Below are 24,388 nucleotides of genomic sequence, written 5' to 3'. Positions count from 1 at the left end.
TCAGATTTCATATTAAAGTTTTAACATTTTATTTTAATATAATAAATTTATATCCCTGTTTTAGTTTTTTGATGTATAATTTTGGTACAAAACATTTCTGGATAATTAATTTCATATCATTCCATACTTCTTTTATAAAAGATATTTACGAAATTATTGTTAATACAGTCTATAATTGCTGTTATTTAAATTGCGTTCTATTAATAAAGTTGACTGTCTTTAATTTATGAAAGTTCACCTTTCCAATATCCATTCATTCAAATCAGAATCTTCTGATGTTCAATGCATTTTATTATAAATATATCATTCAAAGAAAAAGTGTAAAATATTATATTTAAAAAAATAATGCAGTATTTTGAATTTTTCTGCTTTTATCCTGCTTTTAACGTTTATTTAATTGGAATTCAGAATTAATACTATCTTCGTATTTCATAAAGTATTTATCACATTATACAAACTATTTTTCCTTTGTTGATAGCATAAAAGTTCTTACCCCTTTTCTTCAAGTTCAATTTTCGAGGCAAAATTGAAAATGCAGAATTAATATTTAATTAAAAATACAATGCTAATTAAAGTATTTAAAAATGCAAATAAATTAAAATTTTTCAATAGTTATAGATTAATAGTAAAAAAATAGGAGCAGAATTAGAAATAATATTTATTATGAAATATAGTTCAATTTGAATTTATATACCTACATCCCAGATGAAAATAAACTGTAGTTTTTCTACAGAACTGAAGTAATTTCGTAGTTTTTCTAGAGTTAACTGCAAATTTTCTGTAGTGCAATCTTAACTGTAAAAACACTGCAGTTATTTTGCAGCTAATGAGAAGTAATTTCTCAGTAATTTATTTCGAAAAAACTTTTAGCTATTGTCTACAAAATTACTGTAGTTTAAGTGAGGTCACTTTAAAATCATAAATTTAGAAAAAACTGAAACTTTAAATCCGTGGTCATTCTGCAGTAAATTTGAAATAATTATGCAGTCATTGTTTCAGAAGTATACTTTCTGATGAATCTGCAGAAAAACTGCAGTTACTTGGCATTGTTGTAAAATTGAAAGAGTTTGATGTCTTCAATCTTGTTTTCCTGGCTGGTATATTAAATTTTTATAAAGTTTTTTCTTTTTGATTATATATTAATTTCTTACAATTAGGTAAAAATTCTAAACATATATATTGATGACGGAAATAACGTACACTATCTATATTCACAATAGTTAAAATTCATAAAATACATACTTGATTTATTTGATGTAATTATTTATAATTCAGAAGCGATACAATTTAATTAGTTTAAAATATACCTAAAATTAGGTATTTAAATATTTCTGTATTTTAATAATTTTATTAAAAATGTCGTTTTTATAAATTTTTGTTATTTATTTCTTTTTGACTTAAGAAAACTATGTTTGAGCAAAGTTTATGGTAAAAACAATATTAAAGTAAAGTCAAGTAGTTAATGTTAATTAGTTATTTCTTTTATTCGAATTCATACTAAGCTAGGATTATTGCAGAACAAAAATTATACTTATTTTTTTCTAATCGAAACAAATATATAGTTTGGATTTTAAACAAATTTATATCAAAAGAGTTTGCAAAATTGAGTTTGAAAAAGGGTGTTTAATCCAGATTTTTTAGCTTCAAACGTCTTCCTCAAAAATTAATTAATTTCACTTAGTTTCAGAAATTTGTCTTAAAAAAATTTAGGCTATTTAAAACAATATTCCCAGGGGCCCCCATCAGGGGGAAGGTGGGCGCACGATGCGCCCACTTAAAGCTTGGGGGGGGGGAATTTTTACACTAAATAAAACGAATAGTTTGGGGGGGAATTTAGACGAGAGAATTTTTTTTTAAGTACATAAATAAAAGAAGCAACATAGCACTATTTCCAACAAGTTAACATGGAAGGGGAAAGTTAGCAAAATTTTTTTTGGGGGGGGGATGAATGCGCCCAAGTGCTTGGGGGGGGGGGCACTGAATATACCTTTTTTATTGCTTGAAAATAAAGCTTTATAAATTAAACGAATAAATTTGTTCGAAAAAAAATAACTCATAGTATTTTCAATTGAACCTAAATGAGCATAATATTTATAAAACTGCTTACTTTAAAAATTCGTTTAGGGCTCCTTACTTTTAAAAATTAAACTTAAAAGAAAAATGACGAAACTTAAGGGAAAGAAAAAAAACTCAAATCTTCAGTGATAAGGAATGTTTCATAAAAAAAACTCGTAAGTAATAATGCATTTAATTGTTGTTTTACCGTATGCAATCAAAACAATTGGATAATCATAAAATGCTGCTATTCAAACTGTCAACTCTGAAAAAAAATTTTTAACTGTGTTTTCACCTTATTTGATTTAACAAATGAAAACTTTATCCTCGCCAACGAGACCCAGCTTATGAAAGTAATTAGTTCTTTGTAGCCGTCTTGACACAGGACTGTAGCCGAGAGGGTTAATCGGTCAATCTCACGACAGATGGGAAACGAGTTCGAATCCTCAGTTTACACAGAGTCGATGCTCACAGCGAAAACTTTCAAAAGTACGATACTATCTAATTCGATATTGAAGTTCAACAATCGTTAAGATAAAAAGAAAATTCCTATATAAGGCTTTCATTCAAAAGGAATTTTTTTAAACAAAAACTATAGTATTTTCCATCGCTTACGATAGATGGCACCACTAAATACAAACATTTTGTATATTAACAATAAAAATTTTGACTGCAATTTACTGAAAATCGCTCAAATACGAGTTAAAATCACTCAAGTTTGAGTGAAAACGATCCACTCAGGTAATACTGAAAGTCACTCAAACTCGAGTGAAAATAACTCAAGTTTGAGGGAAATTTTTTTCACTCAAATTGAGCTATTTCCATATAACTCTATCACTTGAGTGATTTTAACTCAAGATGAGAAGGCCGGTTTTTTCTAGATGAAAGAGTTAAATAGCACTCAAGTTGAGTTATTTTCACTCGTTCTTTTTAAGAGAGTACGGTTATTTTATATGCAATAAATTACAGAGGACTTCTTTGCTACGTGGTATTGCTGTTCCATTAACTTCATAGATAAAGTTGGATCGAAATTCGCTGTAACACTGAAAGTATACTTCGGCTGTCTTCTCAAATTTGAGCTAGCTGTTTTTCAAATAGAAAAGAGTTTTTAATGCATTCCCTATATTAATAGAGAAATCCACTTATGTACGTGAATAAATGAATAAAATGGACCAAATAAATATATAAGATATATTAAATAAATAAGAGTAAATAAATAAGATAAGTTGGATATAAAAGATTAGATTGATTAGACATAATAGCTTGATATATTTGAGTTTAGGATCTTAAAATTTTGAACCATCATTCATTTCCTTTTATCCTTTGTGTTAATTTAGTAAGATATAAGAAAAAAGAAATAATTAACAGATTTATAACTCCTATCAACCTCTCAAATAAATTGCTGTTTTAAATACACCATAGAAGTGTAAACAGAGTAGTACCATTTGATTTAGTTAGAAGCACAGACATCGAAAGGTTTAATTAACCAAATAAATGGCAAAAGGAGAGGCAGTTCTGAATACTGTTTCTTTAATCGCATCGTGATATTTTAGATCAAGGCATAAAAACCATTTATTTGGTAAAATTTTACTTTTCAGTTTTGTGTTTGCTGCTAAATGTATGTTTTTATGTCAAGAGCTATAATTTATAAAACCATTATTCTAGCTAGCATATAAACGGAAAAACTGCTAAATGAATGGTTCAAACGCCATACATTTTAGTTTTTTGATTTTATTATCAAAATTAAGTATTTTTTTCTTTTTTTATATTCGAAACGTTATGTTTTTTAACGTCAAGACATAAAATATAATGTAAATGGTAAATTTCCTGTGTATCATTTTACAGATTAAATTTTTAAATAAAATACTTAGTTTTATAAGAACTCAAAACCATTTGACAGTTTATGTAACGTTATGCTGCCAAAATGACTTGTTTTTTATGTGAAAAAAGTATTGCTTAAAAAAAAAAAACATCATGTCTGTTGCCATCGGCAATGCAGAGCTGAAAATCTTGGATCACAACTTAGCATCAAATTTCCAATATAGAGGTATAAGCCATATGTATTTCTTAACATTTCAATTTCTCTACGTCCCCAGAATTGCCTTACTCGATAGATATACAGCTCGCGTATATCATGCAAATGTTTCCGCGTTTTCAGTAGCCGCGCTCTTGACTTAGTTACTGTCGTAGCACAATCCATTATTCATCAAGGCAACGAACGTGAGCACAAGGTCTCAGTGCGGGTTAGTGTATAATACTAGGCAGGGTAACGTACATGTTTCGGACTCCCACGGGGGAGGAGTTCGGATTGTGGGCTTCATTTTGGTGCAGAGATTCTGATAATCGCTTGCAAGTGGTATATAATACCTCATTTAAGGGTATAATTTCGTATTCATGAGATTGTAGTTTCTGAGAATGACCAGTGGTACTAAATAAATTATTTCATAAAAAAGTGATTAATAAATACATCGGGAAGCAAAATAAATCTTGTAGGTAGATCTAGCTTAATATACAGACTTATATTGCATAAATACCAGTGCTTTTCAAATTTTGTTAGATTATCACTATCATAATTAGACACTGAACTAAAAGCCTGGTGAAAATTACCAGAATACGATTTTAATCGTGTTATCGAATTAATCGTGTTTCTAACTCTACGGTAACATCAAAAATGCTCTCTAAATTTTTGGAAGCGCTTTGGTAATGAATTCTGTGAAATTAACGATTAAATATGATTTTGTAATTTGCAATAAAATTTGGTAAATGTAGTAAAATTGGGTAAATTTTCATGATTCTTTAGAGCATGACATTAAAACTATTTATTTGGTAAAATTTACTTTTAAATTTTGCATTTTTTTTCTAAATATGTGATAATAAAATATATTGCTTTTGTAATAAAACCTTCAGTAAACTGTTGCCATATGAACTGAAAAATCACTAAATTATGTGTTTAAATACCTTATATTTTAACTTCATTAACCAAAATTATTATTATTTTTTTTAATTCAAAAAGTCATTGCCATAACATTCAGCAATTTTCCCACAAGTAAATCAAAATTTGTCCATGATCGAAGAAACCTAAATGCTAATTTCCCAAATATGCATTTTTCATTTAAATCATATACTTAAGTAGCTTTAAATAAATTAACCCATTGTAATTTAATGTTAAAAAAAGTTTTAAGACAGATGCTTATTTGACTCTACAGTAATACAAAAAAAATTAAAAAACTATCTTTTTTTCTGTGATTAATATGATAAATCATTAAAACTGATATACAGAATTTTCATATGACCTGACAATGGTATAAGAAAATCAAAAAATTGCTATTAAATAACAAAATGACCAATTATGCATAAAATAATGAAATTTTAAAAACATTAAATATTTTCGAAAGAGACAATTCATTAGTCTTCAAGTCGATGAATTTGAGTACTATGTCTCAGTGCGGGTTCTGGTGCATTAATAATAAAAGTGCATTAATAAAGATTTTTTTATTCAGTTTCGGATTACCTTAAAAGTTTATTTATGCTTCCTTTTTATTGTAGCAGTTTGGTAAAAAATTATATAGTTTCTAATTTTACATGTGATATAATTTTATATATTACATTTCATTCGTTCAAAGAGCTACGCAATAAAACTAAATAATGTAGAATCACAAGATGTGTGTCTTTCCCACTTATAGATTGTTCATCCATAAGTGAGCATGATACGCATCTTTCCCATCCATCGCTTGAGCATTCAAGGAAATAGCTTTGATAGTTTTTCAAAATTGGAAACTTAAAATGTCAGCTTGATTATAACACAAACATCAATCCTTCAAGCGAACTAGTTTACATAAAGTTTAAATGTACAAAAAGTTTTTTTTTTACATAATTCACTTTTTTGTTAATTCTTACAGTTAATTAAATAGAAACCTTTATTATTTTTCTATTGAATGATTGAATGATTTTCCACCTAAATATTAAAATGTAATCAATGTCAGAAAGTAAAACACATAAGAAAGTCGATAATAAGTTTTAAAAAAAATTTAAATATAGGATAGCTATAGCTAAGGTCTTAAAAATCATTAATCATTGGAGAGTTTTTTATTTTAAATTATTTAAATGCCTTAGGAACATTTTTTTCCTATTTGATTAAGATAATTAACAAAATAAATTGTTTTGACATAAATAGATATTTCTTTCTTAGAATTTTTAAACTAACTTGGATCATTTAAAAAATTGAAATTATCAATTAATTAAAACTAAGAAAACTTAAAAATTGCTATGTTGTGCATTATCTTTTATTTCAAAATGGAAATATAATTAAATGTTTCAAAATATTACGCTTATATTCTGAATGTATTAAAAACGTAATGACTTCATTCTTAGAAATACAAAACTAAGAAAATTAAAGTTTCCTATTCAGTAAAAAATTGCATTACGTTATTTTAATTCATTAGAATTTTTCCGAATGGCTAAGCAATTAACTATTTTTATTTTTATTTGGAAGAATTTACAGCCTAGAAAATAAGCAAGTTGATAATTAAAGATAGAATTGAAGTATAATTTGATAGCTTATTTACTAAATAACGTTAAATAATCATACAAAATACTACTAGATATTTCCCCCCAAAATTTTAACTGTTGTGATTCACAATAAGTTGACTATAAAGTTCTTTAGTTTTAGACAATTCCTAACAAATTTATTTGCCATTTGATGAGTGCAAATAGCTCCATTAATGACGGAATTAATTGCTGAGAGACAGGAAAATGAATTCTTAAAGTTAAACGATGTTTAATTGAAACTTTCATTTCAAATTAATTTGTACATATTCCCTTCTCTAAACTTTGGTATAACCACGCCCTACGTCATAAAATTGGATGTCAGAAACGAATTTTATTCCGGACTTTCAGCAATCTTGTACCTTTTCAAGGAGCCAATTAAGTAATTAAGATCAGTAAAGTCTTAAGATCACGACACACAGAATGTCTGAATAAGACTGGTTTTAAGGAAACGCCAAATTAAGACAGAATAAAATCGTATGATTGGTTGTAATTTCAGGAGAAGTTAGCTTTAATTTTACATTAGATGTCACGAAATAAAGTTGATGCAATTGTAGATAGGAAAGAACATTGTTTCATTAAGCGCTGGAACTTTTGAGCATTCATGCGTATCCAATGAATGTACCAGCGTAGGAATTAGAAGGTTTTTGAAATAGCTGAGATCACGATATTATTTTATTGCTTCCTTGTACTCGATTTGTATAGATTTCATAAAAATATGCAGCTTCTAAAAGTATCTTAAACATGAAAATAAATTTGCAAAAATTCAACATCTCTCTTTAGAGTTTTCTTTAATCCATTAAGTTATTGATTCAAAATGAGTCAGTGTAAATAGATAACAGTGTGTATAATATCCATAAAGAGTCAGTATAACTACATAACAGTGTGTATAATACCGATAATGAATTAGGATATAACTACAACGAGTTTACTGACAACTCGGTAACTATGGAATTGTTATTTTAAGTAATTTAAGTGATTTTTACTGTTTATTACCTGATTCTTTTAGTTAAAAATGTAAATTGTTTCTCTTATGTTGAAAAGAGCAGTTTTTTTAGATTTTTAAACTTTTAGTTAAGTTTAAAAACTAGATTTAAAAATATATATTAATACACTCGCGTTATTATGCAGAGATAATTAAGATTTATAATGTGCTAGGTAGCTTGAAAGTCAATGTAACACACACACACACACACACATATATATATATATATATATATATATATATATATATATATATATATATATATATATATATATATATATATATATATATATATATATATATATATATATATATATATATATATATATATATATATATATATATATATATATGTTAGCATACTAACGGAAAAATGTAATAAATGAATTGTTTAAATACCATATGTTTTATTAGCCAAAAATTCGTTTTTTTTTTTTTTTTTTTTTTTTTTTTTTTTTTTTTTTTTTTAGAAACCTAAATATGATTATACAGTACGGTAATTTTACCAGATTTTTTTTCCTCCTTGTTAATGCTTGATTGTGCTAATTTATACATTTTGTTGGAATAAATTTTTTTCAGCACATGGAATATTAGCTTATTTTAATACTAAAGCTAAAAACACGTACCAAAAATGATAAAATATTCCAGTGAATTGTTTTCAGCAGATGATCTACTTATTCAGCCCAGGTTGAATACCTGGCGATGGCAAGAGACTGATACTTTTTACATTTTGTTTTGCCTTTCCAAATAAATTTGTGCTCAATGTTTCTCATTAAGCATAGTGCTTTCGGCAAAATACATCTCTGTAAACAATTAAATATAGTAGTTTCAACTAATTGACTAGAATTTTCCAGGATATGACAAGAATTTTAAAGAATATTTCCTCAACAAGGAACAAAAAATTATTGTGGATTTCCAGTTTCCATTCTTTAAAGTGTGAAAATGTTTTATTTATCTTTCCAAATAAAAATTTCCTTTTTTTTAAAAATAATATTTAAATTTGATAATTTCGAGAAGAACAGGTACTTATATTTTCTTATTTTTGATTTGAAATATATTACTCTTAAGTAAAGACTCTAAAATTGTTACTTGATATAATATGAATGACATAATAATAATAATCTAATATTGTTTTTCTTCATAAACATAAGATAAGCTCAATTAGTACACGGTAAAAAATTCCAGATCAAATTAAGGTAAAAACTATCGGCACTCAGGTTGCCGATACATTTTATCATAAAACTTATTTTTGTCGAAAATTTTAAGGAACAAAGAAAACTTCTGATGCGCCATAATTTTGAAAGTAATATTTTTTTAGAATCATTAAGGAAATATTATTAGTGTAAAAATTACTTTGAAAAATTTTATGATAAAAATGGATTTTACAGATGATATAGCCAGGGTTTCAACTACTTTTTACCGTAATTTGATCCGAAATATTTTCCAGCGTAATGTATCTTATTTTATTTTAAAAAAATCCTTTTTGATCAAAAATTTTTTTTGTTTTTGAAATTTTTATTTAAATTTTCAATAGAATAATCTCTAATATTAATTGTATTTTAAATAAAAAAAACATAGGTCTTATACATTTTCAAGTTCTGTATTTCTCTTTAAGCTTGATAGGTTGTAAATTCTCCAAAGAAAGCTTTCATAAATATTGGTTTTAAGCATTTTTTGACATACAAAGAAGAACAAATATCATACTTATTCAGCAACTACTTTAACATACAAAAAACTCTGAAAATTAAAGCCTTTTAATGATATTAAATTCCAATAACGCTGCTGAAGCTCAAGTACTTTATCGCATGAACACAATCAAACGAAACCCATTACAAAAATCAATAATTTGCCCGAAGTTTCCCCCAAAATAGCTACACAAAATATATCTTAGCGTTGAAAGTAATCTAATATTGAAACATCTTTGAATTGTAGCTGTTTTAAAACAAAATGAATAATGGCATCTTCTAGAAGTCGACACCAATTAAGATAGAGTTAATATTCAAAATACTAAGGATCGACTGATCATAAATCTCTTTAAAATCTCAGTGTTCTGAAAGAATGTGCTCAATTAAATCGCCTTCATTTAATCAATGTATTTATCACTCTGTACTTAAGGGCACGTAGGAGAAGTGAGCCATCACTTACAGCTATTGATTCGCGAAAATCCAAGAAATCATTCTGTGCGTCCTTGGAATATAATGAATCTTTATTATACTTTATATCTCGAATACTGTCATTTTTGAAAATATTAGTCATTGATATAAATTTAAGTAGAAGGATATTAGCGAAGATTGTACCATTAATTCTAGAAGATTCTTAACACGTTATATATGTAACTTACCGTTTTGTTTTGATAAGGTATTACGTTATTTTAGGTGTGAGTAAATTGAACAAATGTTTTGCATTTGTAATTTTTTGTAAGAAATCGTAAAAAGAAAAGTGTGTTTGTCACAACAGGGCAAATTTATTGCAACCATTAACACAACACACTATTGTTTTCTTGAATTAGAAGAACATACCCTGGAAAAAATACAACCGGAAATTTTCTGTAAAAGGTGTACTGTTAGAAATTTCTCGATAAAATGGTTAAATATTTTTTTATTTAACTGCTATTTTACCATATTCAAACAAAACAGTCAAATAAGCTACAAACAAGATGCCATTCAAACTGTTAGCTGCGTGAAAAACCGTTTATTAACAGCTTTTACAGCAATTAAGCAACGATAATTTTTTCGCACCAACTAATCCCACCTAATGAAGCTACTTGCAGTTTGGTACTTAAGCCGAGAGGGCTAATTTGTCAATCTCGTGACTGACAAAACGAGGGTTCTGGTCCCAGCTTTGACACTACAATCTTTCCTCCATTCCCTTCATCACGTGAACAGTTTCCGGTGACCTACGCTCCCCAAATTGTGATCCTGGACTATTATTAGAATGCAATACTCTCTTTAACGCATAGATTGCAGCACCATAAATTTGCTTCACATTAAAAAGTCCAGCATTTCCCTTCTTTAACTATAGGTGAAACAACCTGATAAATTACACGCTTCTTATGATAAAACACAACTCAAATACAACGTAATTTCAATAGTTAGTAACTAACAAAAAGACTAGCTACAATGTCTAGTTAAATTTCTTTTTTACAGTTTTGAAACCGTGATAGTTGCTAAATGGTTAAAAAACCGTATAGTTTTGTATTCATGGCTTTTTGACCATACTAGTTAGAAATGGTTTCAGAACCACAAAGGTAACAATAATTCTTTACAGTAAACTGTAACAGTATTGTTCTTTACAGTAAACTTTACGGCTAATTAGATAGAAAGACTGCAGCAAAAGAAAACAGCTAATATGCCTTTAAAATTAAATGCTTTTTAATTTCGATATTTTTTGCTTGGAAAATGAAATATTGTCACAAACAAAGCTTTAAGTTAGGCAGGAATAAAAGTTTGAAAGCAAACCGTTTATATAAACAAGAAAATTTTTCTATGATTTTGTTTTAATTTATTTTGTTGGTTTCCTCAGAAATTTAGAGCCATATTTTAGTTTTTAACGATGCCTAACATTTAACAAGACACAGAAATGCATTTTTTCAACTGATAATTTTCAAAAATATTATTCTCTTTTATGAAGCTTAAATTTTAATACTCTGTTTTTCACTATTTTGTTACTTTTTTCTACATATAAAGATACATTTTAAGAAATTTTGTTATATGAATGACTTAAAACTGTTAAATATAATAAAATGTGACATTTATTATAGTGGGAATTCTAAGAAACATTTGTCTTAAATGTAATTTCCCTCTGGTTGAGATATATATAAATGAAACTTCAATATATATACAAGAAATAAAATGTTTGTAAACCGTTTCATAACATGCATATGTTGCTTATTCATAAGTCATGACCATATATGGCAACGTTGATTTTAAAAAGTAACGAGTAAAAGTACAAGTATTTTTAAAATAAGTACCGAGTAAAAAGTAAAAAGTTCTTATTTTAAGAAGTAACGAGTAAAAAGTACAAGTAAAAGTACAAGTACTAAACAAAAAAAGTAACGATTTAAAAGTACATTTCTAGGAAATCGAAAATTCAAAGTAATCTAAGATTTTATTAAATAATATTCTTATGTTCTTTAAAGTTTTTGCAAAATTGTTGTTATTAATTTAATTATTTTTAATTTTGAAAATTATGGATATTAATTTGTTTTTAAATTCGGAAGAATATTATAATATAATTTTATAATATAATCGTATAATATAATTTTATAATATAATCGTGTAATATAATTTTACAATCAAATATAATTTTAATATCAAACTTTTTATGGATTTGCACGAAAAAGAAATTTTATCTATTGATTTTAATTTTTAGTTTATTATTTTTATTTATTTAAATTACCATTGATTTAAAATTGATTTACTGTTTAGAAACACGTTTTAAATGCACAAACATAAACAAAGCAAACACGGGGTTACAGATAGCTTTGAGATCTTTGAAAATAATTGAATGTGCAGTATAAGTTGAAACAGAAGGTATTTAAACACGAAGTTAGCTGTGAATGCATATATATTGCACATTAATTTTATAAATTAAAGAAACATAAGACATAATAAAGCATAATAAAGAAACATTAATTTTTTTTTTCTTTTTTTCTTTAGAAAGCTTACCAAGTTTTAGAAAAATGTAACGATTTCATTCAATATTTCCGCTACAAATACTTGTACTTTTTCCCTAAAAAAGTAACGAAAGTACAAGTAGAAGTACTAAATTTAAAAAGTAACGAAGTACAAGAGATACGTACTTTTTACTTGTATCGGCGGTACAAGAAACGAAAGTAAAAGTACTGCCATATATGGTCATGACACAATACACAAAAATTTAGACAAAATACAAAAGAGCCAACTAAGTGGGCAGGGGTGAGGGCCCTAGTAAATTAGAAACCGTTGTCTAAGTTGTTGGTTTAAAATTCGTGCGAAATTTTAAGATAAGAAAAAAAAGAGATATATATTGTACTAGTAAATGTTATTAGAGTTATCTAGCTGAAACAAAAGATATTGCAAAATTTTTCTAACACATATAACAGATTTTCTCTGCTAAACTCAAAGTATCAAATTTCATGCGTAGTCATTAATTTTGACATTGACTAATCGGGTTCGCAACACAACACTCCCATCAAACAATCTCTTATATGATTTCGATGTAATTAAGGGTAAACATTGGCAGGTACCTCACCCAGCAGGAGAGCTCTATTTGCAGGCGCAACAAAGCTGTAGCATGAAAATCTCCAAGAAATTCCATTATCGTTGTTGACGGCAAATACGTCACTTTCATAACAAAAGCCAGCCCAACAACAGCGACAGAAGCGACGGCAACGCTCCTTCAATTACAGAAACACAATCAAAAGACAATTTGGGTAGACGAGCACAGCAAAAGGAAACGATAAATGGAGGGTATGAGGGGTTACGGTGTGGTGGGATTCGTAATTACCGTGTTCTAATATATTCGAAGGGAACAAAACAAAATTAAGGAGGGCTATTAACTTGTCACTTGCGTTCCTTGCCGAAGTGACAAGTTCATTCCATCGGGGTAGAAGGTCTATGGAAAAGAACTAGAGAATAATTTAATTTGTACATGTAAATTAGCTGATGCTAATTAGATCGAAATAAAAGATCTTCTGTCCCAATTTTGTGGGGAACATAGTTGGCTCTCTAAAATCGAAAGGCATCGAATCAACAGATAAGAGGTGAAAAAATTATTCGTCTCAACTCTCTCATAAAGCAAATGGAAGAAAAGGTATTGAAGTGTGAAATTTGAATCTCGAATCATGAAAGGCGTGGAAAATCTTTTTATGAATAATAAAAGAAGGATTTTATTGGAAGAAAAAGTAGGAATTTTTATCAGAATAAGGTCATTTCAAATCAATATTTCATCAATCATAAGGAACTATTAGATGTAACCGTTTCTGACTACATTAAAATATTGTTTACTTATTTTATAAACCTTAGTAATTATTTTTAAAACAAAAATTTATTGCACTCTTCATTAGTCAAATTATTTTTACAAGTCAATTTAAATAAACTTTTAAGTCAAGAAAATAGTTTTATAATCAAGTAAGAAATTGTTTTCAATTTGCATAACTTAAGTGTAGTTAAAAATAATTTCATTTTTAATAAGGGCCGGGATAGCTAAGCAGTTAGAGAATCGGACTCAGGCTCGGAGAGGACCGGGCTCAATCCTGGACTCCACTAAGGTCAACTGAGTATATGCGATATACGTGCTCATAATAATCTGTGGAATTAAAAGCTTTCTGACCGGTCGCTGGAACACACAGGGACCGATATCTAGAAAAAATGTCCTTCCTCTTCAGATTTATGTCTAAATTGAGGAAGGGGCCTCGAAATTAAGCATTGCTGCCATCTATCCGTGAGATTCTGAATGCACCCTGGCAGTGCTATCTTGTCAAAACGAAAGGCGCACTTTCCCGACTTAATTCCCAAAAAGTCAATGGAGCTTGAATTTTCCAAGTGCCATTAGAAACGACAACTTCATTATTTATGAGTAAGAAATACTTAACTATAATTTTACAGTACATACGTATAATATTTGCTACCATGCATTATATTTGCAAATTTATGCTCCAATGAAGAAAAAACGCGTACACTTGTGTTCATAGTTCAGAAAACAAAAATCTTTAATTTAGAAAATGAAAATGTTATGTTCTCTACTCTTTACTCTACAATTAAGATTAATATTTGCTCGAATATTCAAATATTATATATATCCACATATATAATACTTTTTTTATCTATAAATTTTAAGATAAATTTCTAAAATATAAACCTCTAAAGACATCGCGCTTATGCGATGCACTTTTAAACATTTAGTTAGGTAAAAAAAAACAATTGCGAAAATTACTGCAATGATACAATTCAAAAATAAATGACAAAAACATACAAATGATGAAAATCAAAAATAAACGGTAATTATTGCAAACACGATTACTTTATTTTAGAAATAAAAGCATTTATTGATTATTCTCTTTATTGAGAAAAAGAAACAAAAGATTTGATCATATATTCAACCATTTAATTTATCACATTTCAAAACTATTTTTGAAACACTCCATCATCACCGAGAGAAAATATCTGAACTGAATCCCTCCAGAGACACACAACGTTTACTCTTTGCATTTTTAATCACGTGATTTCGTGATTATGCAAAAATTGCTATACAGAATTAATACAATATTAAAATACAAAAAAACTAAGAAAAAAAAATAAAATAAAGTAATTGTTGTAAATATACGAACTATAGAAATATAGTACTAGTCAAAAATATTATTATCAGTTACATAAAAATTGCTAATGGCTTCTGTTTCATAAATTACTTACATCGATTTTTTCGTAGCTTTGTCTAAGCCTACAATTTAACAGTTTGCTAGAAGAAGGTACCAAGAAGTACAAAAAAATCTATTGTACCGTAATTTTTACTGGAAGAATTGCCGTAAACTCACTGAATCATTCTAATTGTTGTAAATATAATGTTGAAATAAAGTAATTGTTGTAAATATACGAACTATAGAAATATAGTACTAGTCAAAAATATTATATTCAGTTACATAAAAATTGTTAATGGCTTCTGCTTCATAAATTACTTACATCGATTATTTAGTAACCTTGTCTAAGCCTACAATTGAAGAGCTTGTTAGAAGAAGGTACCAAGAAATACAAAAAAAAATCTACTGTACCGTAATTTTTACAGGAATATTTAACGTAAACTCACTGAATCATTTTAATTAAATAAGTATTGTTGTAAGAATTACTGTACAATATTTTACGGAAAAAAAATCAATTTTACGATAAAATAGATTTCATGGATGGTGTACTCACAGGTTCTTTAAACCATACTATTAACAGGTACTTTAAACAGCAAATTGTTTTAGAATTTTCTTACAGTGTATCTGTGCATTTTTATTGCAAAAAAAAAATTATTCGGAAATTTTGTGGTTTTAACTAAATAAACTTATCTCTTAGAATAGTAGTTTCATTATCAAGAAAAACAATGTTTTCAATTTAGATAACTTTAATTTATATTTCTTAGTTTAATTTTTTCCAAGCAAAACAAGAAAAAACATTTTAAGAGTTACAAAAAGAAAAAAAAAATAATTAAAGAAATATTTTAGCTAGGATAAAAGAAAAAATGGTGGAAAAAAATATAGTTGATTTTAGGATTTTGGGAAAGAAAAAAAAATAAATTGGAACAGCCTGATAAGCATATTTAAACATTGCATTGGGTAATAAATATTTTTCCACTTCTATTGTATGTAGTGAAGAGAAAAGCTTACTCTAATTGCTTTCATTCAAGCCTAAGCCTACAATTGAAGAGCTTGTTAGAAGAAGGTACCAAGAAGTACCAAAAAATCTATTGCACCGTAATTTTTACAAGAATATTAACCTCAAGTTCACTGGATTATTGTAATTAAATAAGTATTGTTTTAAAAATTACGGTGCAATATTTTACAGTAAAAAACTTTTTTACGATAAAATGGATTTTATGGACGATGTACTCACAGGTACTTTAAACGGTACTATTAACAGGTATTTTAAAGCGCAAATTACTCCGGAATTTTTTTACAGTGTACCTGTTTATTTTTATTGCAAAAAAAATAATAATTCGGAAATTTTGTGGCTTCAACTAAATAAACTTATCTCTTAGAATAATAGTTTCATTATCAAGAAAAACAATGTTTTCAATTTAGATAACTTTAATTTAGATTTCTTAGTTTCTTTTTTTCCAAGCAAAACGAGAAAAAAATATTTGTTAAGAGTTACAAAAAGGAAAAAAAATAATTAAAGAAATATTTTTGCTTCGATGAAAAAAATGGTGGAAAAAAAGATGGTAGATTTTAGGATTTTGGGAAGAAAAAAAAATTGGAACAAACTGATAAGCATATTTAAACATTGCATTGGGTAATAAATATTTTCCACTTCAACAATTGTATGTAGTGAAGAGAAAAGCTTACTCTAATTGCTTTCATTCAAGTGAAGTTATCGACGTTTCCATGTAATTTAATTTTAAGCTTACTGAATTGGAATGACGGATTTCTAATGCGAAGAAAGATGGATTGGGAAGTTTAATTTTCATTAAATATGCACTTGTTGGTAATGTTTCGTTTGAACGTGATTGCATAAAACTCTTCTGGTTTGTTATTTCCTTTGATTGAACTAATTCAATAGAAATATAACAATTTCTCGGGAAGCTGTGTTAGCTAGACATAAATATTCAAGTTGAATTAATATTTAGAAACATAATGATGGTGTTATCAAAAGGAAGAATAGTGGTAATTTTAATTTGAACGAAGAAAACGTTTTGGAAATTGTTTGTTAAAACTATTCAGGCTTAAATTTATTTATGTTAACAAGTATTACAAATTGGTTGATTTCATGAACTGCTTCTGTTTGTTTTATGAAATAAGATATAAATATATTTATTAATAGATTTAATTAGTTTTGGCTTTGTTGTTTGGTGGTATCTTAGCAACATTTATTAGCTGTAGGCTTTAGTCGCTGGAAATAAATTTGAATGTTATTTTCAAATAATGTTAAAAACAATACTAATGCAAGTAGTTATACAAAAGAATTACGGCAAATCTCAAATTACGATTAACTTTTTGGAGTGAGTAAAAACCATTTCTGCCGGAATGTTTCGTTTTTTTTTTTTTTTTTTTTTTTTTTTTTTTTGGCAGACACTGAGTTTTTTTCTTCAAATCGGAAGTGTTGCTCATTTAACGTTACCCAGTGGGCACCTGTAAACCTAAGTAATGGAGGCGAGCAACATTACCCATGGATATGTTATGGAACAAATACTCTGATATTTCTTAATTTTTAAGTACAGTAAAATCACTGAATCACACTAATTAAATAAATATACTGTAAGAATCAAGGTGTAATATTTTACGTTAACGAGGAATTTTACGGATGATGCAAACAGAGTGTCGATAATTTATACAATAATTTATTCCGGAATTTTTTAAAGTGCACATCCAAAATATAATTAACACCATTGATGTAACTATGTGAAGTAGAAGAGGGTGACCAAATAGCCAATTTACAAAACGAAGAATGCATAGCGCTTCAGACATCAGGATTTCAATTTATTAGTTGGCCATCTTCACACCACACACAGATAAAAGTTTTATGAGCTGCTCAAAGTGGAGTATACAGCACGAATTACAATTCACGATTCTATCGGTCTAACCGTTGAAGTTAGTCTAAGCTTTTATATCCTTGATATTCTCCTAGGCATATAAGTTTTTTAATGTCGCTCAAACATAAAAGACTGAAATTTTATCTAGAATAATTTTCAAAGCATTGTAAATAATTTCACCTCTTGATTGCGGTCTGTGATGAGAAAAAAGCGTCCCTATAATTAACCCCCGGTAAAGCTACCATGACCATAAAATAACAGATTTGCTAGTAAATTTTTTCCTTCTTTTTTTGTAAAAAAATATGAATCGTAAATCAGCAACATGTTCGGAAAATGTATCTCTTGTTCAAATGGTTTGAGACTCAAGGGAAATGTTTGTCGAATGAAGGCATTCGTGAAACGAAGGCAAGTAATGTAGTGTTGCCATCGTTTGATGAGTGAGAAAGTTACACGTTTGCTGTGTTTAAGAAAATGTTTGAGAAAGACGTTCTTTAGTGAAGGCTAAAGTTGGAGAGTAGTGAACACTGAGTTCGATTCTGACACCCGACAAAACAACAGGCGTGTTCTAAGCATCAAGGCGCACGCTAAATCTGTCGTGGCGGAAATTCTTCTCTTTGGTTGTGGTGTAGAACTTTTGAAGAGAGGAGTATTAGTTCTCGCGCTGTCCGCGTCATCTGATCCGGGAATTACATTGCATTCCTATCATGTAGAACCCTGAAATTGGGCCTAGAGGCTTGGTCATGGTTGGGTGACGTGTGTTGTACCCACCATAGGTAATGATGTACAGTGCGCAAAAAAAAGAATGAAAAAAAAACGGACAACAATAAATAACTTTTGATCTAATGACCGGATCTTCACTTTCTATGATTCCATCGGAATGGTTCGAGGAGGTGACCTAACTAGAACAGATGATATTTTAAATTACGAAATCAGACACAAAAACGTACTTCCTCTGAGTAAACATACCCTTTTCCACTATCTGCGGAATATGGTCCCAATAATTTGGCCAGGAGAGTGATCCAAAGTTTGGACGCCTTAATGTTAATTTTACTTTTTGCGTATTTTACCATATCTCGAGAAACTTTTAAAGTGAATTCAAAAGTTTTTACACACTATTATACAATTCGCTTATTTAAAGATAATTCCATGCAAAAAATAAATATTTGTAAATATTTATTATTTTTTATTGTTTTAAAAAATAATAGTCGGAATTTTTTTTTAATATTATTAATATATAAATTTTTTTACATCATTTTAAAGAATGTAATTTTATGTACCAAAATACAAAATTTGAGCAAAATTTGTCTGGCAGTTCTTCAGAAATTGAATTTCAAAAATGTCAGATACATAAAAATTCAACTTCTCATTAAGAAAACACTTTCGTTTCTCAAGGTTTTGCTAATACTAGTTTACTATTTACTTTTGGGTAAATAAATCTTTGGGATAAAAAGATATTTTAGCATAAACAAATCATTTTATTATCAGATTAATTTCAATTTGCAAATTTAAACAATTTAATTATGATTTTTTTTATGAATTTAAATAATATAATTAATACTATTCTATGAACATTTAGAATTTTTTTCTTCAGATTTTTGAAATTTTCTTGTAAAATTTTATATTAACTATTCTAATAGTCTAAATATCTATATTAAATTCTGTCATATTCGAATAGCTGAATTTGAAGTTAATGCAAAACTTGACCATTGAAAATTAAACTTCTTGCTTAAAACATTTAAAAATTAAGATTAACATATACCTTGGTCATTATCTTTATCATCAATGCAGCTTGTTTCTTGTCTCGTCTTACAGTCACTGCCTCCCCATCCATCTTCACATCGGCAGCTCCACTGACCTTCTTCCTGGACACATTGACCCTTTGACACTCCTCCACAATTATCTGGGCACCCTTCTAGAAAAAAATTCACATTTATAGGCTTATTTTAATATATAGATACTCTTATCTGAAACATAGTTTTAATTAAAAATTTGCATCACTGGAAGACAAAAATAAATAAAATAACCAGAACGTTATTACAAGATGTTATTTTATAAAGTTATTTTAAACTAAAAGTATTTATTTAAAAAATCCACCTCGTTATTTACTATTTATTCTAACTATTTGCATTTTCAAATTTTGTAAAACATGCTTATAAGTATAAATTGTGTAATAATGAAAAGTGAATTTGTTTTCAGATGTAGAATGTTATTCAATAAAATATTCCTCATTATAAAAAGAATAAAAATAAACACATTATTTGTTTCGAACATTTATTTGTTTTGTGTCTAATTGTTGTTCAGAAACAAAATAAATGTGGATAAAAAACACGACAAATAGCTTAAAATCACGAAAAAGCTATCATGACTGTTAAGTAAAAAACATCGATTATGAAATGAAATTAACCAAGAAATTAAAGAATGCATTAGAATAACTAAATTTTTAATTAATTTTGATTAGAAGAAACGAAGTAAATTTAATTGTCGAGAGCAAAACACGTATAGAGTTTTCAAAGTCGAAGTCAAAATATCAATTAAACAAAGAAAATTAACGATATGCATTATTGATTTGATTATCAAATACAACTCGATAAGGGTATAAGAAGCAATCAAAATGAAAAAACTAGGCGAAGAATTAAAAGAAAAATTTTCTTCGAAGTTTAAATTTTTTCGTACTTTGTATGCTGATTTCACAAAGTAAACTACTATGAGATCTTGTATCCTGACTGCATACAAAAATTTAACAAAATTATTTTGACACATGCACATGATATTTGACACATTATACTTGGCACACGATATTAGTTTAGGTCTGTAGCACGAGAACGACACAAAGAAAGCAAATGTATCCAAATATTTGCTCTTTAGTTTTTAACTAATTGTTCATAATCATAACTCAACAAAATATTTCCCTCTATTTAAGTACTATAAAATATTCCACTCAAATCAGATCTGTTTTTTTTCGCAATGAAAAAAGAATTGCATGAAAAAATAGAATTTGAGCACATTGAGCGAATTTGAGCGTATAATTTGAGGTCACGAGTTTGACCAAGATGTTCAAATCCACCATAAAAAATTCAGCGTGCATAAGTAACAACGCATGCATTAGATTCGTAGTAATAGATACTTGAGTTAAAAGCATTTATTTTTTAAAAATTTATAATCGTAAAAATACGTTGCAAATGATCCGGCTTGTCTGTGTTCTGCAGCGGCCCCAGGGATTTTCAATCGGCTTTGACAAGATTCAGAAGTGGACACCAGAAACACATGAAATTTTAGAATGGGGAAAAGAATTTTTAATCTTTGATCATGTCTCCTTCTGGCTAGTCTTGCTCACCTTCTCAATTGTTTAGGCTCCGCCTGGAGGTAGCAGTTGGTCAAGCAAGAGAAGAATTTCGATGTTCTCAGGCGAGGGGGCCTTTTGGGCCTAGTATAGGCTTTCCTACACTAGGGGGATGAGAAACAACACCAACAAAATAATTGTAAGGAGCCGACCCAATTTTCGAGTTTACAACTACTAATGTTCAAACTCCGTAGCCTTGTAATTTTGAACCTAATTCCAAATACAAGGGATCTCCTGGATCAAATATTTGGAGAAATTAGTCTTCGTTGAGGACTTTTGGTTGGAACTAACACGCATCAGCGTTACTTGGAGCGGAAGACCTCGAAAACCTCAGATGGTTAATCTGACACAAAGGGACTCCATGAATCGTCTAACACCGAAGATATTTTACATCACCACTGTGGTCGGTGCGTGCCGGGTGTGGAATTCATATCGACCAGCCATCGATGGGATTTAAACTCGCGTCACGTCATTGAGAGGCAATTGCTGTATCCCCTAAGCCACTACGACTCAAAATGCAATTATTGGTGTCATTTAAAATTTCCGCACTGTTAGAAAATCTCGTAAATTTAAGGAGAAAAAAACTGTCAGATGGTATGCCAGTAAGAAACCAACAAATAAAAAAGTCTTTAACAAAACTCATTTAATAAAAAACTCTTATCTTAAACCGGGAGGACTTGAGCTATCTGGAAGAACGATAAAACGCACGGGGGACATTGGATCCCCCTCCCCCCCACAAAATTTTTTTTTTATTTAGTTACTAAAAAATTTTATAACTTTTATTAGAAATGCAACCCGTTTGACATTTATCACATAACTATTTAAGATTTTTATTATTATTCTGCGAAAAAATTTAAATAATGTGATGTTTACCTTTCTGATAATTAGTAAATGAATTATTATATTATACACGTGGTATAACGGTTTTAAAGCAGACAAGAATCAATATTGTAAGATTTATTTACATTTTGTTTTTTCCGTGAGAATAGTTGCTGTCATATATTATATCTTCCTTCAGAGAAAAATTGGGTACAAATCGCTTGTTCCAGTAGTTCTCAATTTCAAGAGCAATTCTTACTTCGGACATTTTTAATTTCTATTTTGGTGATTCGATGCAAAAGCTATTTATTATCCAGTTCATGATTCAAATGCAGATTAACTGTATATTTTCTAGCATTTATCACAAATAAATTACACAAAATGGACTTAGTTTCACTTACAAAGTTAAGTAACGTTGTCGGTTTTTATACGCAGTTAGTGGATTTTTGTTGGATAGAAAAGCAGTTCTTGTACTTATTGTGACATAACTTTCATGAACATTGCAAAGAAGTAGAAATCACTTCAATTTGAAACGAAAATGACGGATTAAAATCGTCAACTGCGAGAAATTTTATATTATTTCATATACGAATGAAAAGAAAATATGATTGACAAACAGTAAAAAAATTATACTTAAATCTATGTTAATTAAATTAATTTTATTTATTGAATCGGATATATCAATTAGTGATTAGATGTAACATTTATTAAGTTAGATTAATCATTCATTAAATAAGATACATCATTTATAACTCATTAGATAATATTTAATATTAACTTTTTCAGGTATGAAATATTTAAATATACGAATTTAAACCTTGAACATAGAAAGAAAATAAAAAAAGGATTTCAAATTGTTTACAATCCCTTATTCGCTACAAATATCCTAGTTTCCATAAATGTTATTTTCCTACAATGTATCTGATTTAGGAAGTACTAAATATGAAATGCTGCAATCGGCAAAAATATTTCTTCGCAATTTTTTCATTATTAAATAAACTTTGCGAGTTTTTCAGAATAGAAGTTATCAAATTGATTACTCTTACTTCCATTCGTTGTTCTTTTCAAATATTTGTTCTTCCAAATAAAATTGCCTCCTTCGATATAAAATAGCAGAATGCATTTTAGTATTTTTAAATATGAAATGGAATATTCATCTGCTTTGGGAAATATAGTTTATATTTCTTTATCTTCGCTTTAATTAGATTCAAAATCGAAAAATATGATAAAATAAACTATATTTACTAAGGCTAACTTCTCTTTATCTATAAATCTGACTAATAAACTCTCGTAAGTATTTTCAACTTATAGTATCGTAATTTAGAAACATTTGGCAGAAGAAAAAAAATGAAAAATACTATCTTATCGCATTTGCCCTTTTAAAGAAGAATTTGTAGCTATGGAATCAACAAAAATTTTAAATCGGAATTTTCCTAAATCCAGATATACAAATTATTGATCGTAAAATAAGAACTTATTATTTTTTTCGTTGAAATTAGGCGTGTTAGAAGACAGAAACTGCCTTGTTAACTTATTATAAATTCAGTAGTTCTGGAAATTTCAAATATTCCTCAACGTGCATGCATTTCGTAATTGTAAAAACACCATTATAAGGGAAAACGTTACAGGGTAAACTGATAACTTTAGAAAATGCAGAAACAAATGCCTGTAAAGGACATTATTTACATTGTTTGGCTTTGTTAAGAACGTGGGAAATATGCCTACCAACTTCATTAATTTTTAAATGTGTACGGAAAAGAATTTTTCTACCCAAGATTTTTGTGGCCATTGACTGCTTACCTTCGAAAATGCAGAATGAAATGCCAATGAAAGGCTTTGTTTACATAAATGTGAGTAACAGTAAATAATAAAGTTGGGTCGAGAAGAAATTACGATATACAATAAGAATAATATTTTTAGGGAATACATTTTTCAGTAAAGTGATGCTAAATGGAGCTTAGATATTTAACTGCTAAAGCTACCTATAAAATTAGTTAAGAAAAAGGATTTATATTTCACCTTTTATTTAATTCCCCCTTTATAAGACAGTAGAAAGTACTCCCACCAATTTCAATAATTTTTAAACGTTAAAAGAATATAATTTTTCCATCTTAAGAACTGTGTGGCAATCGAGTGAAAATGCAGAAAGAAATGCCAATGTTTACATAAATGTGGGTAACAGTAAGGGCTAGAGTGGGGTCGAAAAGAAACGCAAACTCTAAGGTGCTCAAATTTAAGCGTGTTAGAAGGCAGAAACTGTTTGTTTTTTTTAAACTTATTTTTCTTTCAGTAGCTGTAGAAATTTCAAATATTCAACTCCAATGTTTATAGCAACTATATTTTTTTATAGTATGTTCATCTTCCATGTGTATGCATTTTGCAATTTCAAAAACTACAGGGAGAGCAGACCAGACTGTGTAGGGATCAGAGAACTGGCC

At 28.3% G+C, this 24,388-nt stretch overlaps 1 protein-coding gene across 4 annotated transcripts in view; it reads right to left on the bottom strand.

Annotated features, from left to right (window-relative positions):
- Positions 1-24,388, bottom strand: part of LOC107438670 (teneurin-m) — a 487,196-nt gene that overhangs the window by 92,809 nt on the left and 369,999 nt on the right. For 3 of the 4 annotated variants that reach the window (XM_087165593.1, XM_087165588.1, XM_043039103.3), the window contains one exon: positions 19,551-19,703. In XM_087165593.1, the coding sequence (XP_087021719.1) occupies positions 19,551-19,703 (153 nt within the window). The remainder of the gene's footprint in view (positions 1-19,550; positions 19,704-24,388) is intronic. The other variant, XM_087165595.1, reaches the window with a different exon arrangement.

Source organism: Parasteatoda tepidariorum, chromosome 1 (assembly GCF_982258835.1).
Source record: "Parasteatoda tepidariorum strain Cologne lab strain chromosome 1, Ptep-v5.0, whole genome shotgun sequence".
Classification (NCBI taxonomy): Eukaryota; Metazoa; Arthropoda; class Arachnida; order Araneae; family Theridiidae; genus Parasteatoda; species Parasteatoda tepidariorum.
Note: the sequence above shows the minus strand (reverse complement) of the source record. Positions and strands in the feature narration are given on the sequence as shown.